The 16230-nt window shown below is 45.3% G+C and overlaps 1 protein-coding gene across 2 annotated transcripts in view; it reads left to right on the forward strand.

Moving 5' to 3' along the window:
* The window catches only part of CYGB (cytoglobin), a 120498-nt gene extending 108084 nt beyond the window's left edge, over positions 1-12414 (forward strand). For both annotated transcript variants that reach the window (XM_083147838.1, XM_083147837.1), the window contains exons 2-3: positions 3489-3720; positions 11217-12414. In XM_083147838.1, coding sequence (XP_083003964.1) covers positions 3489-3720; positions 11217-11381 — 397 coding nt within the window. In that variant the 3' untranslated portion in view covers positions 11382-12414. The remainder of the gene's footprint in view (positions 1-3488; positions 3721-11216) is intronic.
* The last annotated feature ends 3816 nt before the right edge of the window (positions 12415-16230 follow it).

The following is a 16230-nucleotide window of genomic DNA, read 5'->3' on the forward strand; positions in this document are numbered from 1 at the left end:
ATACACAAGTACCCAAATTTTTATGCATTCTTACCACCTTATTTACTATGATCATTTCATATGCTATCACTGTGGGAAAAAAACCCTCTGAAAACTCACGACTAAACACATAGGCCCTTATTCTGGTTGGTGCGGTAATATCCGTGTGCGTTCGTGCCGCCGATGTTTTGTGTCTGCACATGTGCAGAGGCGTCTCTGCGCATGTGCGAGCGGGACGCACGGCCACATTCCGCATGAAATGTGTACACTACGAACAGGGGGTGGAGAGGGGTGTGAAGGGCTGTTTGGGCTCATTACCATATGTTTACACCCCGCGTTTCATGGTTGTTCCCATGCAAACGCTGGGCGTACGTATGGTAATGCGGCCGTGACGCACGTGTGGGGGGCGGACATATGACATTGCCGGATGTCAGCTGCCCGCCCAGATCCCTGCTTTTGCACGGAGAAATGCCCGTGTGGTCTGAGGTTGCGGGAGCTGCCTGGCCATTCGGTCCTGCATTCGATGGTCTGCGACCATCGAATGATGGGGGAGGTTCCCTGAGATGGAGGAGGTGTATTCTTGAGAAATACACGTGCGGTCCGTTCGGACAGCTTCTTACCGCGTACGGACGGAGTTGGCGATCCGTATGGAAGGCGAGGTTTAGGACGCACGGTGCTGGCCGCATATTCGGATCCGGCCGCACCGATCAGAATAAGGGCCATAGCGCTGTATTCAATGCCACTGTGAAGGTGTTTTCTACAGCAAGGATATTTTCAGGCGAGGAAAAGCCATCCTCTCCATATTCAATGTTTGGCTGGAATCCTTGCCATTAGAGGACAGCGATGATCGCCACAAATGCAGCAAATGAAACCAGCTAGGTGTAAAAAGGCGAGTGAAGGGGAGGGAGTAGAATACTTTGACGGCGAGCTATAGGCACTGCTCATCGTATAGCATGCTGTCCGGGGCATTGAATACCCCTCATACACAGGCTAATAGTACTCATCTGCTCACTGGATTTTAAGAAATGCGTGATTATGTGAGCAATTATGCTTGACTTGTTCATTCCAGTTGCTTTATGTTTCAACAGGTGATGATAGTAATACAATCAGCCATGCTTGCACCTGTGTGTTGGGGGCATGGCCAGCAGGAAGGTAGTCAGATCAGGAGTGTAGCCACATCTTTGTGTCACTGTGGCTCCACCCTTACTATACAGCGCTTTAAACACAGGCACTTTTATAGTGGGGCCACAATCATGCAAATCATCATGAATCGTGTCATCGGGTCCCCTTAAATCCGCCCATTTTGTTTTGTAAGTGCGCAGCCGATAGGGGCACCAGACACAGGTTGAGATGTTTGCACCAATGATGGAGTGTTTAGAAACACAGCTAGAAATGCACTGTCCATAGGTATTAAAAGTGGGTGTCTCATTGCTTGCATAGTCCGATTTATGCTAGTACACACGGGGTAGGTTGAAACTAGTAGTTGCGTATTATTTTAGCGTCAAATCTGGAAAAAATTACTATGGCGACTACAACTACGTTCAACTCTGAATCAGGCCCACAGTTTGAAAAAAACATTTATAGGGCCATTCAATACTGGATCCTGACTGACGGAACACTCCCACAGTTGGAATCCTGCCCCATTTTCGGTCTGCTTGCCAGTTTATCGGCAGGCGGAATGCAATGTTCTGCCTGTTGAGTGTTGAAAAAGGGGGCTTTTCTGCGGAAACGGCCGTGGATATTTGAGATCCATTCGTGAACTCAACAATCCATGGAAGTTTTCAGCAATACAGACTTGACTGGTTTTAAAGTCCGATCCATTCTATCTAGCTGCCTCTTGCCGGAAATGACAGCATTGAATAGGCGCCCACCGCTATTTCACCTGTTGGGAATAGCGGCGAGGATTGAATACCCCCCTTAATCTGTCACATGCCTGCCTCAGATTATTTATGGATGTGATTTGGTATAGGCATATATAAAACTATTAGATGTGTCCCCATAAGGCATGTAACATGTGTCAAATCATTCCACTAGGATCTGTGCAATTTGTTTCCACATGTTTGTCATAAAAGTTTAAAGGTCAGATTTCAGTATATATAACATTGGATTGTAAGTAATATGTGGCTCAGGGTAAAAAAAAAAGGGTACTTGTTTCCTAGCACGGCATCCAAGATTTCCATCTTATGCCATTGCATGCATCGCATGCCATATTGCCGCATACGATGCATGCGATGCGATTTTTAATTGTATAAGCACCCTAATGGGTGCTTACAATGTTAAATGCACCCCCAATACGATTTTTAATTATATAAGCACCCTAATGGGTGCTTACAAAGTTAAATGCACCCCCACTATCAACACAAACCCAAAGCGTGGCGAGCGTAGCGAACCCGCGAGGGGCGGCGGTACGCGTCCTCCGACATTTTCATACCCCCACTATCCACGTCGGAGTTTTAGATAGTGTGGCGAGAGCAGCAAGCCACCGAGCCCAAAGTGTGGCGAGCGGACGCCTATTACATGTATTCCGCGTCCGCTTGCCACGCTTCGGGCTCGGTGGCTCGCTGCGCTCACCACACTATCTAAAGTCAACTCCACGCCGACGTGGATAGTGGGGGTATGAAAAGGTCGGAGGACGCGTACCGCTGCCCCTCACGGGCTCGCTGCGCTCGCCACGCTTCGGGTTGGCGTTGATAGTGGGGGGGCATTTAACATTGTAAGGACCCATCAGGGTGGTTGTACAATAAAAAATCATATACCATCGCATTGTATGGCATATGATGCCATACAATTTTTTATTGTACAACATTGCGTCACATCGCATACCATATTTAGTCTTATGGTATACGATGCGATGGGCGCCGTGCTAGGAAACAAGTACCAAAAAAAGTTGGGCTCAGATAGGTAAGTGTAATATGCATAACTCAATAAGTGTTCTTGGAGGCCTTCCAAAATAATATAAAAAAATCAATGTGATCACTTATGTAAGGTGCATTTGGTTAGCAGTAGAGCACTAGAGTCTTTATATATATATATATATATATATATATATATATATATATATATATATATATATATATATACTCATTTCCTATATTTTAAATCAGAATGGGATGAAATTACATGTGTCCAATCAGATCACGTGGCTAATAGCAGCACATAGTGTTTCATAAGATAGTCATGCTGACCTTGTACAAGGCACTGACCTGTCAGTGTAGGATTGCATGTGGCAAAATGCCTGTTATGGCCGAAGCAATGGTGAAGGAAACATGGAGATACATACTGAGACGTACAAATTCAACAAGGAGGAAACTCCCTAATGGCAGGGAGTAATGCATCACCAAGATACAGTTGTTTATTGATCGTGTGTAAATTGAGAAATGTTTTCAATAGAAAAACATTTGTAAAGATTGGATAAATAATGATTAGCCTGGTTTTTATATTGTCTGTGGCATTAAAGTCTGAATCTCTGTATTTATTTTCCCCTTTCCATCTGCTCTTCTTGAAATAAGGTTCTTTGTCAACTTCCCCTCTGCCAAGCAATACTTCAGCCAGTTTAAAGACATGGAAGACCCCCTGGAGATGGAGCGCAGTTCCCAGTTGCGCAAGCACGGTCTGAGGGTGATGGGGGCTATCAACAGTGTAATTGAAAACCTTGGGGATCCAGAAAAGGTGACCACTGTCCTCGCAATTGTGGGCAAAAGTCATGCAGTAAGACACAAGGTGGACCCTGTATTCTTTAAGGTGAGTGGTTTCATAAGGGTTGCTGCTATTTCGACCCAGCTCATATCTGATCATTGTAAATGTTCATTTCTTAAAAACACGCCAGTTGCCGGTACCAATTTTTTAAGCAAAATGAATAGTAATGCTAATGCCACCTATAAATACACTAGGAACCTGTGACATAACTACATACCTTAGTAAATTCCTGCCACCCCACTGTTAAAATAGCTGTATATCCAGTTTTGATTCTGTTCACTGTGTTTACCCCTGATTACTATACAATGTTAGATGCAGTGGTTACCTGAAGATCCTAGTATTATGGCACAATGTAAAATAAATCAGATGTGTGTGGCCAGGGCTGTTTCTATGGCTAGATGAGCCATGCAGTCTGGGGGTGGGGGTGGGGTGGTCATAGCCATTGTTGCAGACAATGTTTCATGGAGCCTGTCCATCCGCATGGAATATGTTGAAAATATCCCTCCCAAATTGCTGCCACCTAAGAGGAGGCACTTACATGCCTCCCAACATTATTGGGCAGAGGGGTGGGCATTTTGAATGCTGAAGGCGTGCCCACTTCCAAAAAGGGGTGTGGCCTCGTGTGTATTTGGGCATGGTCTAGCGACATCCCCCAATTCATCCCACTTCCAGAGATGCTGGGCACACCCCAGAGATTGTTCACGCACTTACCTGCTGCTCGCCCAGCAAACCAAGCTGGTCGCATAGAGCATTTCATTTACAAAAAAGGGGGACTTCTTTCATTTCTTTCTGGGCCTAATTCAGATGCAGTTGCAAAGCAGATATTTCACGCAAAGCAGTTGATGTTTTCTTACTGCCCATGTGTCATTAGGGCAGATGTATAAAGCAGTGATAAAGGAGAAATGAGCCATTGGAGAAGTTGCCCATGGCAACCAATCAGCTGCTCTGTATAATTTTATAGTATGATGCAAATTATAGATGTTACTTCAGTGCTGATTGGTTGCCATGGAGAATTTCTTCACTGCCTCACTTCCCCTTCCTTATTACTGCTTCATACATCTGCCGCTTATACCCCTTTCATATCCCACAAATAACCTGGGTCGGACCCAGGTTATTGCTGAGTCCACCCAGGTCAGTGTGCGATGGGAAAGCACCACAGTCAATAATCCGGGTCATATAACCCGGTATTTCAACCCAGGGAAAAAGAAGGGTTATACATGGGTCTACGGTTGCCACCTTCATGTGCGTGTGCGCTGCCGGAAAAGTGGGTGTGGTTTTGTAAAACGGGCATGACCTCTTCAGAAAAGTGGGCGTGGGCTCTAATACAGACATGTATTGAAGTCCATATTGTTACATTTAATAACACATTTCCCCAACTGATCTCATTTAAGCACCTTAAGTCCTGTTGGAGAAAGTGGGCTATATAAATAAAACTAACTTACTTACTATCCTCCCCTCACCCTGACACCAGTGACAACAACTTCACAGCAACCTCCCCCACCCCCTCACTTCTCTAACATGTAAATCTGCCCCAAACACTGACCATCCACACACAAATTCCCCCCTCCACACTGGCCTCACCATTTCCTCGCCTGACAGCACAGAGGGCTCTGCCCTGGTACTGATCCACAGTAGCAGCCAGCTTATCTCTCCTCCGAAACTCAGTTTGGGAGGAAGCGCTGCTGCAGCCTCCTAAGCCTCCGTCCTCTCCTCTCCTTTAAATATTTCTGGTAGAGGTAGATGGAGCTGTGCGGCGGTCAGCAGCTCACAAGTACTGGAGACACACTGTGCATGCCCTGTGACCTTTCTGGCACCCGGAGCTCACGCTCAGCTGGAACCACCCTCCCTACGCCCCTGACAGTGTGCACACTCAGTTGGGAGGATGTGGAGGCTTTCAAAGTCACCCAGATTCCAGGAGAATACCAGAATCTGGGAGACTGCAAAAATATCCTGGAGTGTTGCCACCAATTCAGGGAGAATCTAGGAAATCCTGGAGAGGTGGCAACCCTACATGGGTCAGACCTGGGTTATTGTGCATTAAAAACTGCAGACTGGGTTATTTCCTTGCTCTGATTAAAGAGTGCTGATTGGTTTCAGTTGTAGTTTCCAGTCAGCCGAAAACTACTGTCACTGTGTGCACTGCACAGTGAGGACAAGCATAACAGCATAATCTTTGGTAAGATATTGTATGCAAAAATATCCCTTTCAAACAAAAAATACATCATTCTCCATCTTTGTAAATATCTGCAGAGCAAGCTACATAAAGTGAGAAGCTTTATTAAGGCGCCTACTGAATTATACTGATTGGCCTATACTTTTGCTTAACACTTTAATTGCCTAGAAATAACTCACACAGACACCTTATTCTACAAATAACGACACGGACAACCACTCTATAAGTTTAAATAGTCATATGTATTTATTGAAAATGGTATGACCCTTATTTGTCTAAGGGCTGGCAAAGAAAGCACTTGAGACCAGCACCAGTCGAGGGTGTTAATAGTGGCAGCGATTGAAATGCACCAACCTAATAACATCACCTATGGTAAGGTACAGCCCGTGCTGTGACGGACTCATCACCCCTTCTATGGCCTGGTGAGGACACTTCCAGGAAGTGTCCAATGTCCCACCGCCTTCCTGGCAAAGGGGGGCAATACCGCACAGTGACCACCTGACACCTCACCTGACTGCTGGTCGAGAGCGCCTTCTCAACGATTTTAATTAAGTTATGGAGGCCGAATTGTGCGATAGCCCGAAGGCCCGGTAGCACAAGGGATTGAAAGGGAATAGGGAGGGTGGGGATCCAGACTCAAAGAGGAAGTGCATCCTCTGCACTTCACCTAATATACCCCTCTCTAAGTTAACGCCCCTATGCTACCTGGTTGGCTAACCTGCCTGCCACTCACACCTGAGCTTCCCTGGGCAATCTGACCTTCCTCATTAACTTTATTTAAACAATCATTAAATTCACAGGCTCTTAAATACACTTGAGCCTATGCAGCCCTCGTTCTATCTAATATCTGCTCACAGACAGAATCCAACAGCAGTACAGCTGAGACAGTCATGAATTCAGCTGTCATGTGCTGTGACATGTGCTCTGTCACCCATGATTGCTGCACTTCAAGCATTCTCAAGCCCGCCCTCCTTTGGATAAACATCATCCCCTCCTTTGTTCGGACCTGAGACCAATGAAGTACTTTAAAAATTACATCACACTGGTTTTAACATGGGTGACCCGAGTTGAGTAAAAATTCTCCAACCCAGCTATAACCCAGGCAATAATGCGTTTTAAATGTTTGGACCCGGGTCTGATCTGTGTTCAAAACCCGGGTCTGGTTTTACAATTTGAAAGGGGTATTAAATCACATTATGCATGTGCAGCATGTGAAGGGTGTCAGAAGTCGCAACTAATCACACAGTGAGTAAGAGGGTGGTAATGGGGAACGGTCAGGTAAACACAGGTGTGTTATGCCTATTCAGTTGTTTTCTGGACATGCATAATCCAGTTGTAATCTGTCTTGCTACTGGTGAGCTTTCTGTATCTCAGGATAACAGCTCAGCCTACAGAGGCACTCAGAATCTCCAACATGACCCAATATGCGATGATGGTACCGATGTATCAGCAATTGTACACCACTGGACAGAAATAATGCAACAGCAGTGGGCTTCGCTATGCTCAGGTTAGCTTCTGCCCATATTAGCATACAATCACAATTGCACATTTGTTTCTGATAACATGATCGAAGCAGTGTACACACTATTAAGATATCTCATGAATGAGTTTGGAATAGAAAGTATGGCTTTATGACTGTATAGGTGTGTGCCTAGCTTAAGTCTTACGACATGAGACTTTGACCATGTCTCACTCACAAAAGTAAACATTGCATTGACAGCCTGCCACCAGTGAATCAAAGTATGATCATTCATCCTGGAAGCCTATCATATCCTTACCTTTGAGGCCCCATACATTAATCCAAGGTATCACATACAACCTTGCATGCTATACCTCGGCAACTCTCCACAACAAGACGTCTATATATAGTATGCAATCCCATTCACTGCTCCAGGATACAAAGTATCTTTGGTGCAGCAGTGACAATCTCTAAATCCAATGCGATGCCCATAGGACCATACATCCAATCGGAGTCAGAAGTAAAGTACATACGATTTGACACTTTTCCTATGTTTTATCAGGCTGATGGGTCGAAATTGTGTAGAAAAGGGCCGAAATCACAATAGTTTTGGAGGCATTTGCTCCTGCAGTCACAGTGCAATAATTCGGGCAGGTGTATGGGGATTACTATTTTTCTGAACTGACATTACAGGTACAATGTTTGGACTGCACGAATGGCCTTGCAATACAAATATCACTGGTCCACAGATCTTGCTTATGTAAAGCCAGCCATACATCTACAGATCGATTGTCAGATTGGGCTGGTTGGAACAAAGTCGTGGTAATGGATGAGAGCAAATTAAGTTGACCATTTGCTTTGAAATGCTGGAAAACTGCCAAACTGTCATTCAGATACTACCAGGTTTTTGTTCCAACCAGTCCAATCTGACAATCTATCTGTAGATGTATGACTGGCTTTAGTTGTGGCAACGACATGCAGAGCTTTGGGCAGGTACCCTGCAGTCTTTGTATCTATTAGGAGAGTATTTAGGATGCCCCAGGCAGTGCTGCTCTTCCTGGTGCTTGCAGACCCACCCACTCTGCATGACATCATGAGCTTAGGGGGTGGAGCGGGCACAAGGCACTTTGGAGCCTTGTTGTCTAAAGGTGGCCATACACACACAGATTTATCTGCAGATCTGTCTGGTTGGAACAAAAACCTGGTTATGGATGAGAGCAAATGACAGTTGACCATTTGCTTGGAAATGCTGGAAAACTGACAAACTGTCACTCACCCATAACCATGTTTTTGTTCCAACCAGCCAGATCTGAAGATAAATCTTACTAGTGTATGGGCACCTTTACTTCTGCTCTTGACTCTGTTGCTTAATATCAACACTTGCAGTGCCACACCTTGACCTTAGCCCTCCAAGCTCACCCGATATACTTGCAAAAGTGGAGGCAATCGCACTCCAATGCAGACTTCTTCCATTTTAAAATTTATGCTCAGTGGTATCTCAAGACCCTTATCGCCTCCAAGTCCTCCAACCCAACCCTCCAGTCTCTATTCTCTGCCTACTTCTCACCTCTCCTCATTCTTTGCACTTGATTTTGACACCCACTTAGGGGGGTATTCAATCTCCCGCCGCTATTTCCGACGGGGGAAATAGCGGCGGCCACCTATTCAATGCTGTCTTTCCCTACAGCATTGAACAGGCATCTCGGCAAAGCAAGACCGATTTTAACAACAGTCGGGCTATTTTTGCAGATCCACGGTTGTTTCTTGCAGCCACGCCCCCGTTTTTCGACACTCACAGGCGGGACATTGAATCCCGCCTGCCAAAAAGGAGTCGAGCAGGCCGAGAATGGGACCGGGTCGTGATTCGGGGTTGAATACCTCCCTTAAAGTCTCAAATTAATGATTAAGGGATAGTAGAATAACTTTTCCATGATATTCTTTTTTGCAAACATATTCATGTTGCCCATACATGGATTCACTGGTAACTTTTATGCACCTAAAAATGAGTAGTTAAAACCAATTACAGTATTTCCTATGAGCAGTACATAACACATTTTGCTCATCTTCTCCGATTTGATAAATGCTGGGAACTTTCATGTTCCTGGTGGCCATCAGGGCTGCATTTTCTAAGCTAGTTTCTGTTCTAAGCCTGGAAGAGTGATAATGTTGTGAGAGATAAAGGGGGTGATTCAAAGCAGCTCGTTAAGCAGCAGTCGTTTGCTCCTTAACAACTCCCGGTCCTTCCCATCTCCAGTGCCACCAGCATCCACTCTGAATGGAAAATAAATAGTTTGATGGTCATCGACAATTGAATGATTTCTTTCCTTTTCGGAAATAGAAGTCAGTCTCAACTGACTTTTATCTTTCTTCGGTGTCCACCAAAAAGGGAGCAGGCCCTGACATCCTGCAACATCAGCTGCCTGCCTCTGGCCGGCACCGGCCCACCTGCCTGCCTACTCATGAGGACGCCCATAAAACGCTGGGTGTTCCCATGGGCAAGCCCCGTTTCTGCCTCCATTCGCCCCTGGCCATCCCTCCCTGCAACAAACAGCCCAGCAAGTGTGTAACTCGCCAAAGCCATTCATTGCAGGGGTCTACAGATGCACAAATATGTGCTTGCACATGCGGATACCCCCCACCATCGGAACAGGGCTGAATTCACCCCATTTTGAATGGTGTTGAATCACCCCCAAAAGTACCAGCCAATCTGCTCCTAACTGCCACAGCTGTGTTTGAAAAATGTCAGGAACTGATTGGTTGGTAGTTTATATGGCTCCATTTTATAACTCTACAAGACTTACTACATCTGTGTTTATATCAAAGTCCCTCTGGACATATTTTGGTTGCATCATCCAGCTACATCCAGCCCCCCAGGTTAAATCCCTTACTGTAGTAAAGCCAGATGCAGTCTGTGAGACTGCGCTGGCTTCACAGTGACTGGCTGTGACTTCCTATTGGAAGTCAGACTTGCCAGTCACCCAAGGCAATCCTATTACGAGGTGTTCCCTCTCTCCAGGCCTGCCACTTTGTCTTCTGTGGGCTGCAGCCAAAGCAGCCCATAGAAACTGGGGTAGGTGCATGCGCTGTATTGAGGCTGATACTGCGCACATACCGGTCCTGGTGCCTGTCACCTGCATTGTACAGTCAGTATAAGAAGAACTAAAGAAGAAGAAAATACCTAGGATTGCAAAATATTATCCCGATCATCTTTGCAGTTCAGTTTAAACAATGATCACAAGGCTCCCATGTTCTGGCCATTTTGCTGAAACCCAACAGCCACCGACATTGCAGTGTTCTCCTTCAATGCTGGGCCAGTGTAAATCTGGGTGATGGACCAGACACAGCGGCCCCTTTATCAGTACATATTTTTCGCTATTTCAGGTATTTTCACCTGGTTAGCCGCAAATAGTGACTATCCCCTGTATGTATGAAGGAGGGATCTCCTGTGTACAGGGAATACTTAATGTTTGTGGCTAAACCCTGAAAATACCTGAAATAGTGACAAATATGCAATAATAAAGGGGCCGCTGTGTCTCCTACTATGTATGAAGGATCCCGGCACATATCTCAATTGCTGCCCACAGCTGCATCTCCAATAGATTTCTATGAGGGATGCCATACTACCATATTTACAAATATCCGGATATTGGCCCCTGCAGCTACCTCTATTTGAAAATGGCGGTTACCTGTTTAGCCTATAGACTACAGATAGCTTTGCTGGCTGGTAAGATCACACTCAGATCGCATTGAATATGTGATTCATGATAAATGGACCTGACAGTGACCGCACATCACTAAGAATTGAGGTGCCACTAATATGTTATCCTATGTCTCATCCATGTCTCATCCTATGCTTTATATGTGACAATGCTATTTACTAATGTTCATGTCTCTGATTCACTGTACTAGATCCTGACTGGGGTGATTCTGGAGATCATCGCAGAAGAGTTTGCCAAAGATTTCACCCCTGACGTACAGCTAGCTTGGAGCAAATTACGGAGCCACATATACAGCCACATACAGGAAACGTACAAGGAGGTGGGCTGGACACAGTACCCCAGTAATTCAGTGTGAGCCCATCCATTTACCAAGAGGGCCCAGCCAAGGACTTCAGCTTCTGGCTGTCCCAGATCTCTGGGGCAGCTGGGGATTTATGGGTGGCGGGAAGAATAGGGATGGGTAGTTGGGTGGCATGGGGTTATATCTACAGGGTCACTGCAACCAGGGTGGGATGGGGTTTTTAATACAGCAGTAAAATATGGTGCATTTGACCTACCTGCAAACTCTTTAAAAATACAGTTTATATAACAGAAGAAATGCAAAGCAACGGGCTGAAGCTTATGATAGGGAGCAGAAACATATCATACAGAGGATCTAAAGTTTCACAGTTCTGCTGCCCTGTACATCATTACGGTAATATTTACCAGTGGAAATATCTAGCATTGTAAGCCAGGCTATTTTGAGATTGTCCTTGCCCTGCTCTTCTCTGTCCCATATTTTCCACATGTTCCATGTTCTATTAGGCATGAGAAACAGATGGTTGTTGATAGATTCCTAGTACACAAACGGGCCCCTATAAGTGAAGGGGTTAACATTTCTGCATTACTCAGCTATAACCCCACCCTGAATCCCACAGTTTTGCTTGGCATGCACTTGTATATGGTGATGATCACTCTTCATTTCCCATCATTTCAAGCTTGGCTGGTTCTCATCTGATGAATTGGCTTCACGAGACCAGTATATAAAACGTTCAGTATGTCATGGCTGCCATTTTGTTTAATGGTCATCAAAGAACTACTATGGGACCAAATGTCAAATTAATTTGAGGACTGTATGGGATAAGCTTTTGAGTTATAATGGAACAGTTTAAAGTTAACATTACAGTAAATCAATTAGGAAACTGTACCCCTGTGTCTAGAAAAGCTGGAAAACCACAACAATTACAGTAAGAGGCAGAATGTTCTGGAAGATTGTGTTGGAATTACATTGTGGAATAGAGATATATATACACACCTGGCCTGTGTGATATTGTGTCAAAATGTGTCTGTCCATATAATGTTCTGTTTTACTGTGATATAGAAATAAAAATATACTATTGGATCTGTAATGGAATATGTCTCTGTCTGAATGGATATGTGGTACAGGGTGCATGCATATGGCTATAATGTCAGCATTGTTTGGATAATGTTAGCATTAGCATGGGGAACCATAACTACCTGCAAACAGGGACTGATAGTGGGGGGGGGGGGGAGTCAAGGAATAAAATGAAGTCCTAATTTATTCCATGCTTATTAGTCACCTGTCCTTTTGTACTGTGGGGGATAAAGCTCTTAAGGTGACTGCCAGATGGCTGTGCCAATGTATCTTACTGATGGAACCATTACAGTGTGCTACAATGCCAGCTGGACAGCCTACAGCCAAAGTCTCCTTTACACGCCACAAGCATTAGATTCTACATGGCAATTGTACAGCCTTCGTTACATGCACATAAGCAGTATGATTGGCGAGTCCCTGAGCACCCATACACGTGTGCTTAACAGCATTACAAATGAAGCTACATCTGTATTAGCCTAGGGCTCCTTGAACCTTTAATCAGGCCCTGTCTGCAAAAGTGCTATGCTTGTCCTAATTGTTTCCATAAATCCTAGTAAATGTTTAGATGGACAGAGGGTAATTTTCTGCAGAAAAACCCAGATGTGTCACACATTTCATTTTGTGTGTATACACCTCATTGTGTGCTACAGTATGTACATGTCCCAATTCACTTTCTGCTGTTTTTGTGGTTTCATTCTCAGAAGATTGGATCATCTTCTTATACCCCTTTTACACCAAAATCCCTGGTCGGACCCTGGTCTTCGAAAACAGGAGTATCCAGGGTCGGACCCAGCTTCATACCCCATTTACACAGCACTGTGACCCAGGTCTGCACCGTTTACACTGAACCTGGGTCAGCCCTGCTTTTCCATATGGATGACATTAAAAATGTCCATTTTAGGACTGATAAATTGCCAGCTAACCTTCCCTCGATGATTTAAAATAAAAATTAAGACATGACAAGTTAGCATTGAAAAATGTTGGTTTGTTTATTTTGTAAAATATTTGCTGCAGTCCTTTGTCGCTGCAGTGCACTGTGGAACGCATGTTGCTGACTTACGGAAAGGCGTCCCGCACTTCTGGTATCCTTTCAGCACTACCCAGATGTCCCAACATGGGTTGGCTGACCTGGGTCCAACCTGGGTTTTTGCCTCGGTGTAAAAGGGATATTAATCACAATTCCTAGAGGAAGAGGTATCAAACCCTGGAAAGAGATAAAGTACAAGCCAATCTGAGGGCGGTAAATTAGAAAAATTAAAAGAGGTGAAGTTGCTCAGCAACCAATCAGATTTTGATCATTTCTCTATTGCATCCTCCACAATTATAGGCATAATCTGATTAATTGATATAGGAAACATCGCCTCTTTTCATTTTTGAAAGCTTTAGTAAATGTACCCAAGAGTGCAGACAGGTTGGCCAGGCCCCAGAAAAATGAAGGGGCATGGCCACCCGAGGGGAGGGGCATGTCCATCTGGAATGGGGCGTGGTCACACCCCAGTGAAAAAAAAACCTGTGGGAGTGCAGGTGTGATCGCACCCCATCGCAGAAGAGAGAGGACAGGCTGCCGCTGCAGCTGCTTCTCTCCCCAGCTCAGCACACAGCACTGAGCAGCCTGTACTGGGCTGAGTGCAGCCTGTCCTCCCTCTCCCACTGTCCAGCTCTATAACAGGCGAGCTGGACCCCGGCCTTGGTAAAATATACACTCCCCCCCCCCCCTGCCCTCTCTGTACCACTGAATTTACCCCTTACTGTCATTTTACATTCTGTAATTGAAAAATGACAGGAGCTGATTTATTTCTATTTTATCACTCTCCAATGTATCTCTCCTCAAGGTTTGATACATCGCTCTCTTATGTGTTATATATCTGGTGACACTGACAGATCTGTAGGGCTGTGTTTATTTCAAGTTTCACAGTTTTACATTATTAGTGTTTTTTCTTCAAAAACCATTCCATGGAAATTAATAACTGAGTCCCCATGCTACCACTTTCAGCATGAAATTCTGGTGTATAAGGGACACCACCAGGGGTCATGGTTGATTTGCAAAACACTTTGGCCCAGCAAGCACACATCTATGTACATCAGTGGTGAATCTAGGTGCCACCGTGCCTGGAACTAGGGCATGTTTTGCGCGCCCCCCATCACCCCACGATTTTTAGTAGACAGGGCTCTTGCATGGCGAGAAGGGGCGCGGCCTAACATTATACCACACACTGTAATCCCCATTGCATATAAGGCCACACATGATGCCCATTACATACTATATAACAAATCGTAATGCCCAGTACATACTATATAACAAACCATAATGCCCATTACACATTTGACACATAAGTGCCACTTACCTACATGCTCAATGCCAGGGGCTTCATGCTGGATGCCAAGACGATTCATGCTCAATGCAAAGGGGCTTCATGCTCGATGCCAAGGGGGACTGAAATTGCTCGTTATCAAGGGGGACTGAAATTGCTTGTTGCGTAGGGGGACTGAAATTGCTCATTGCCAAGTGTGACTGAAATTGCTCGTTGCCAAGGGGGACTGAAATTGATTGTTGCCAAGGGAGACTAAAATAGCTTGTTGCAAGGGGGACTGAAATTGTTTGCTGCGTAGGGGGACTGAAATTGCTCATTGCCAAGTGTGACTGAAATTGCTCGTTGCCAAGGGGGACTGAAATTGATTGTTGCCAAGGGAGACTAAAATAGCTTGTTGCAAGGGGGACTGAAATTGCTCATTGCCAAAGGGAACTGAAATTGCTTGTTGCCAAGCTTGGACTGAATCCTGCTGCAGCCCGCTTGGCTCCGACAGCTGGGCAGAGAGAGCGGTGTATTGCCTGGCTGTCTGCCACTATTTTCAAGTCTCCCACTGGACCGCTAGCCAATAGGCGCTCGCAGTCCAGTAGCCACCAATGCTGCTTCTGATTGGCTGTTGGACTGCAAGCGCCTATTGGCTAGCGGTCCAGCGGGAGACTTGAATTTGTGTTCTGACTTCTGCGCTGCCTGGCCGTGGCTCACACAGCTGATAATATGAGCCACCGGTGGGCGGAGCAGGAGTCAGGACACAGGAGTCGGCGGACGGTGAGCGGGCGAGCTGGGCTGGGGAGCCGGTGGCAGAGTTTGCACTGCAGGGCTCCAGCACCCTCGCTACGCCCCTGATGTGCATGTACACGGTCTGCTTTGCGGAGAGAAGTCATTGTGCCCTACAAATATACCTTGTTTTGTGACGAGTCACACAAATCTCTAGAAGGGCACTGTGCAAAAGTGATGAGTATAGCCTCCTACCATTTTAGAATGACCTGTTTCAATAAAAAAAAATATTTTAGTTTACTCTAAAAATACATTCAGTTTACAGTATTTTATTACATCAAAATTCATTAAATTGAAGGGACGCTGTGATTTATTTTCACTACTTGTGTAAATTTTGTCTGAGCAAAGTTTTTTTTTTTAATACATTCCGCATACTTCTGGAAATGTTCTCCACTGACACTCAGCATGGAGTTATAGAATGGATGTGGAATAGGAATAGCCGTGCTTTCCTGTACAGCAGTAAACACTCACTAAACAATGGATCCCTCTCCATCTGTGTGAGAGATCCAGTAAGGTGCTAGTTGCAGGATACGGTCATTAGGTCTATAGCATCTAGGTCGACAAGCCTTCGGTCGACACCACTAGGTCAACATGCAGCAAGGTCGACATGGGTCAAGGTCGACGTGACATTAGGTCGACACTAGCATAAGGTCGACAGTCAAAAAGTCGACATGGGGCTTTTCACTGTTTTTTGAGCCGACATGTGCTGACAGGCGGTATTTCATGCCCTACCATCCACTAGGGCG

The sequence above is a fragment of the Crinia signifera genome, chromosome 6 (genome assembly GCF_055691185.1).
Source record: "Crinia signifera chromosome 6, ASM5569118v1, whole genome shotgun sequence".
Taxonomy (NCBI): Eukaryota; Metazoa; Chordata; class Amphibia; order Anura; family Myobatrachidae; genus Crinia; species Crinia signifera.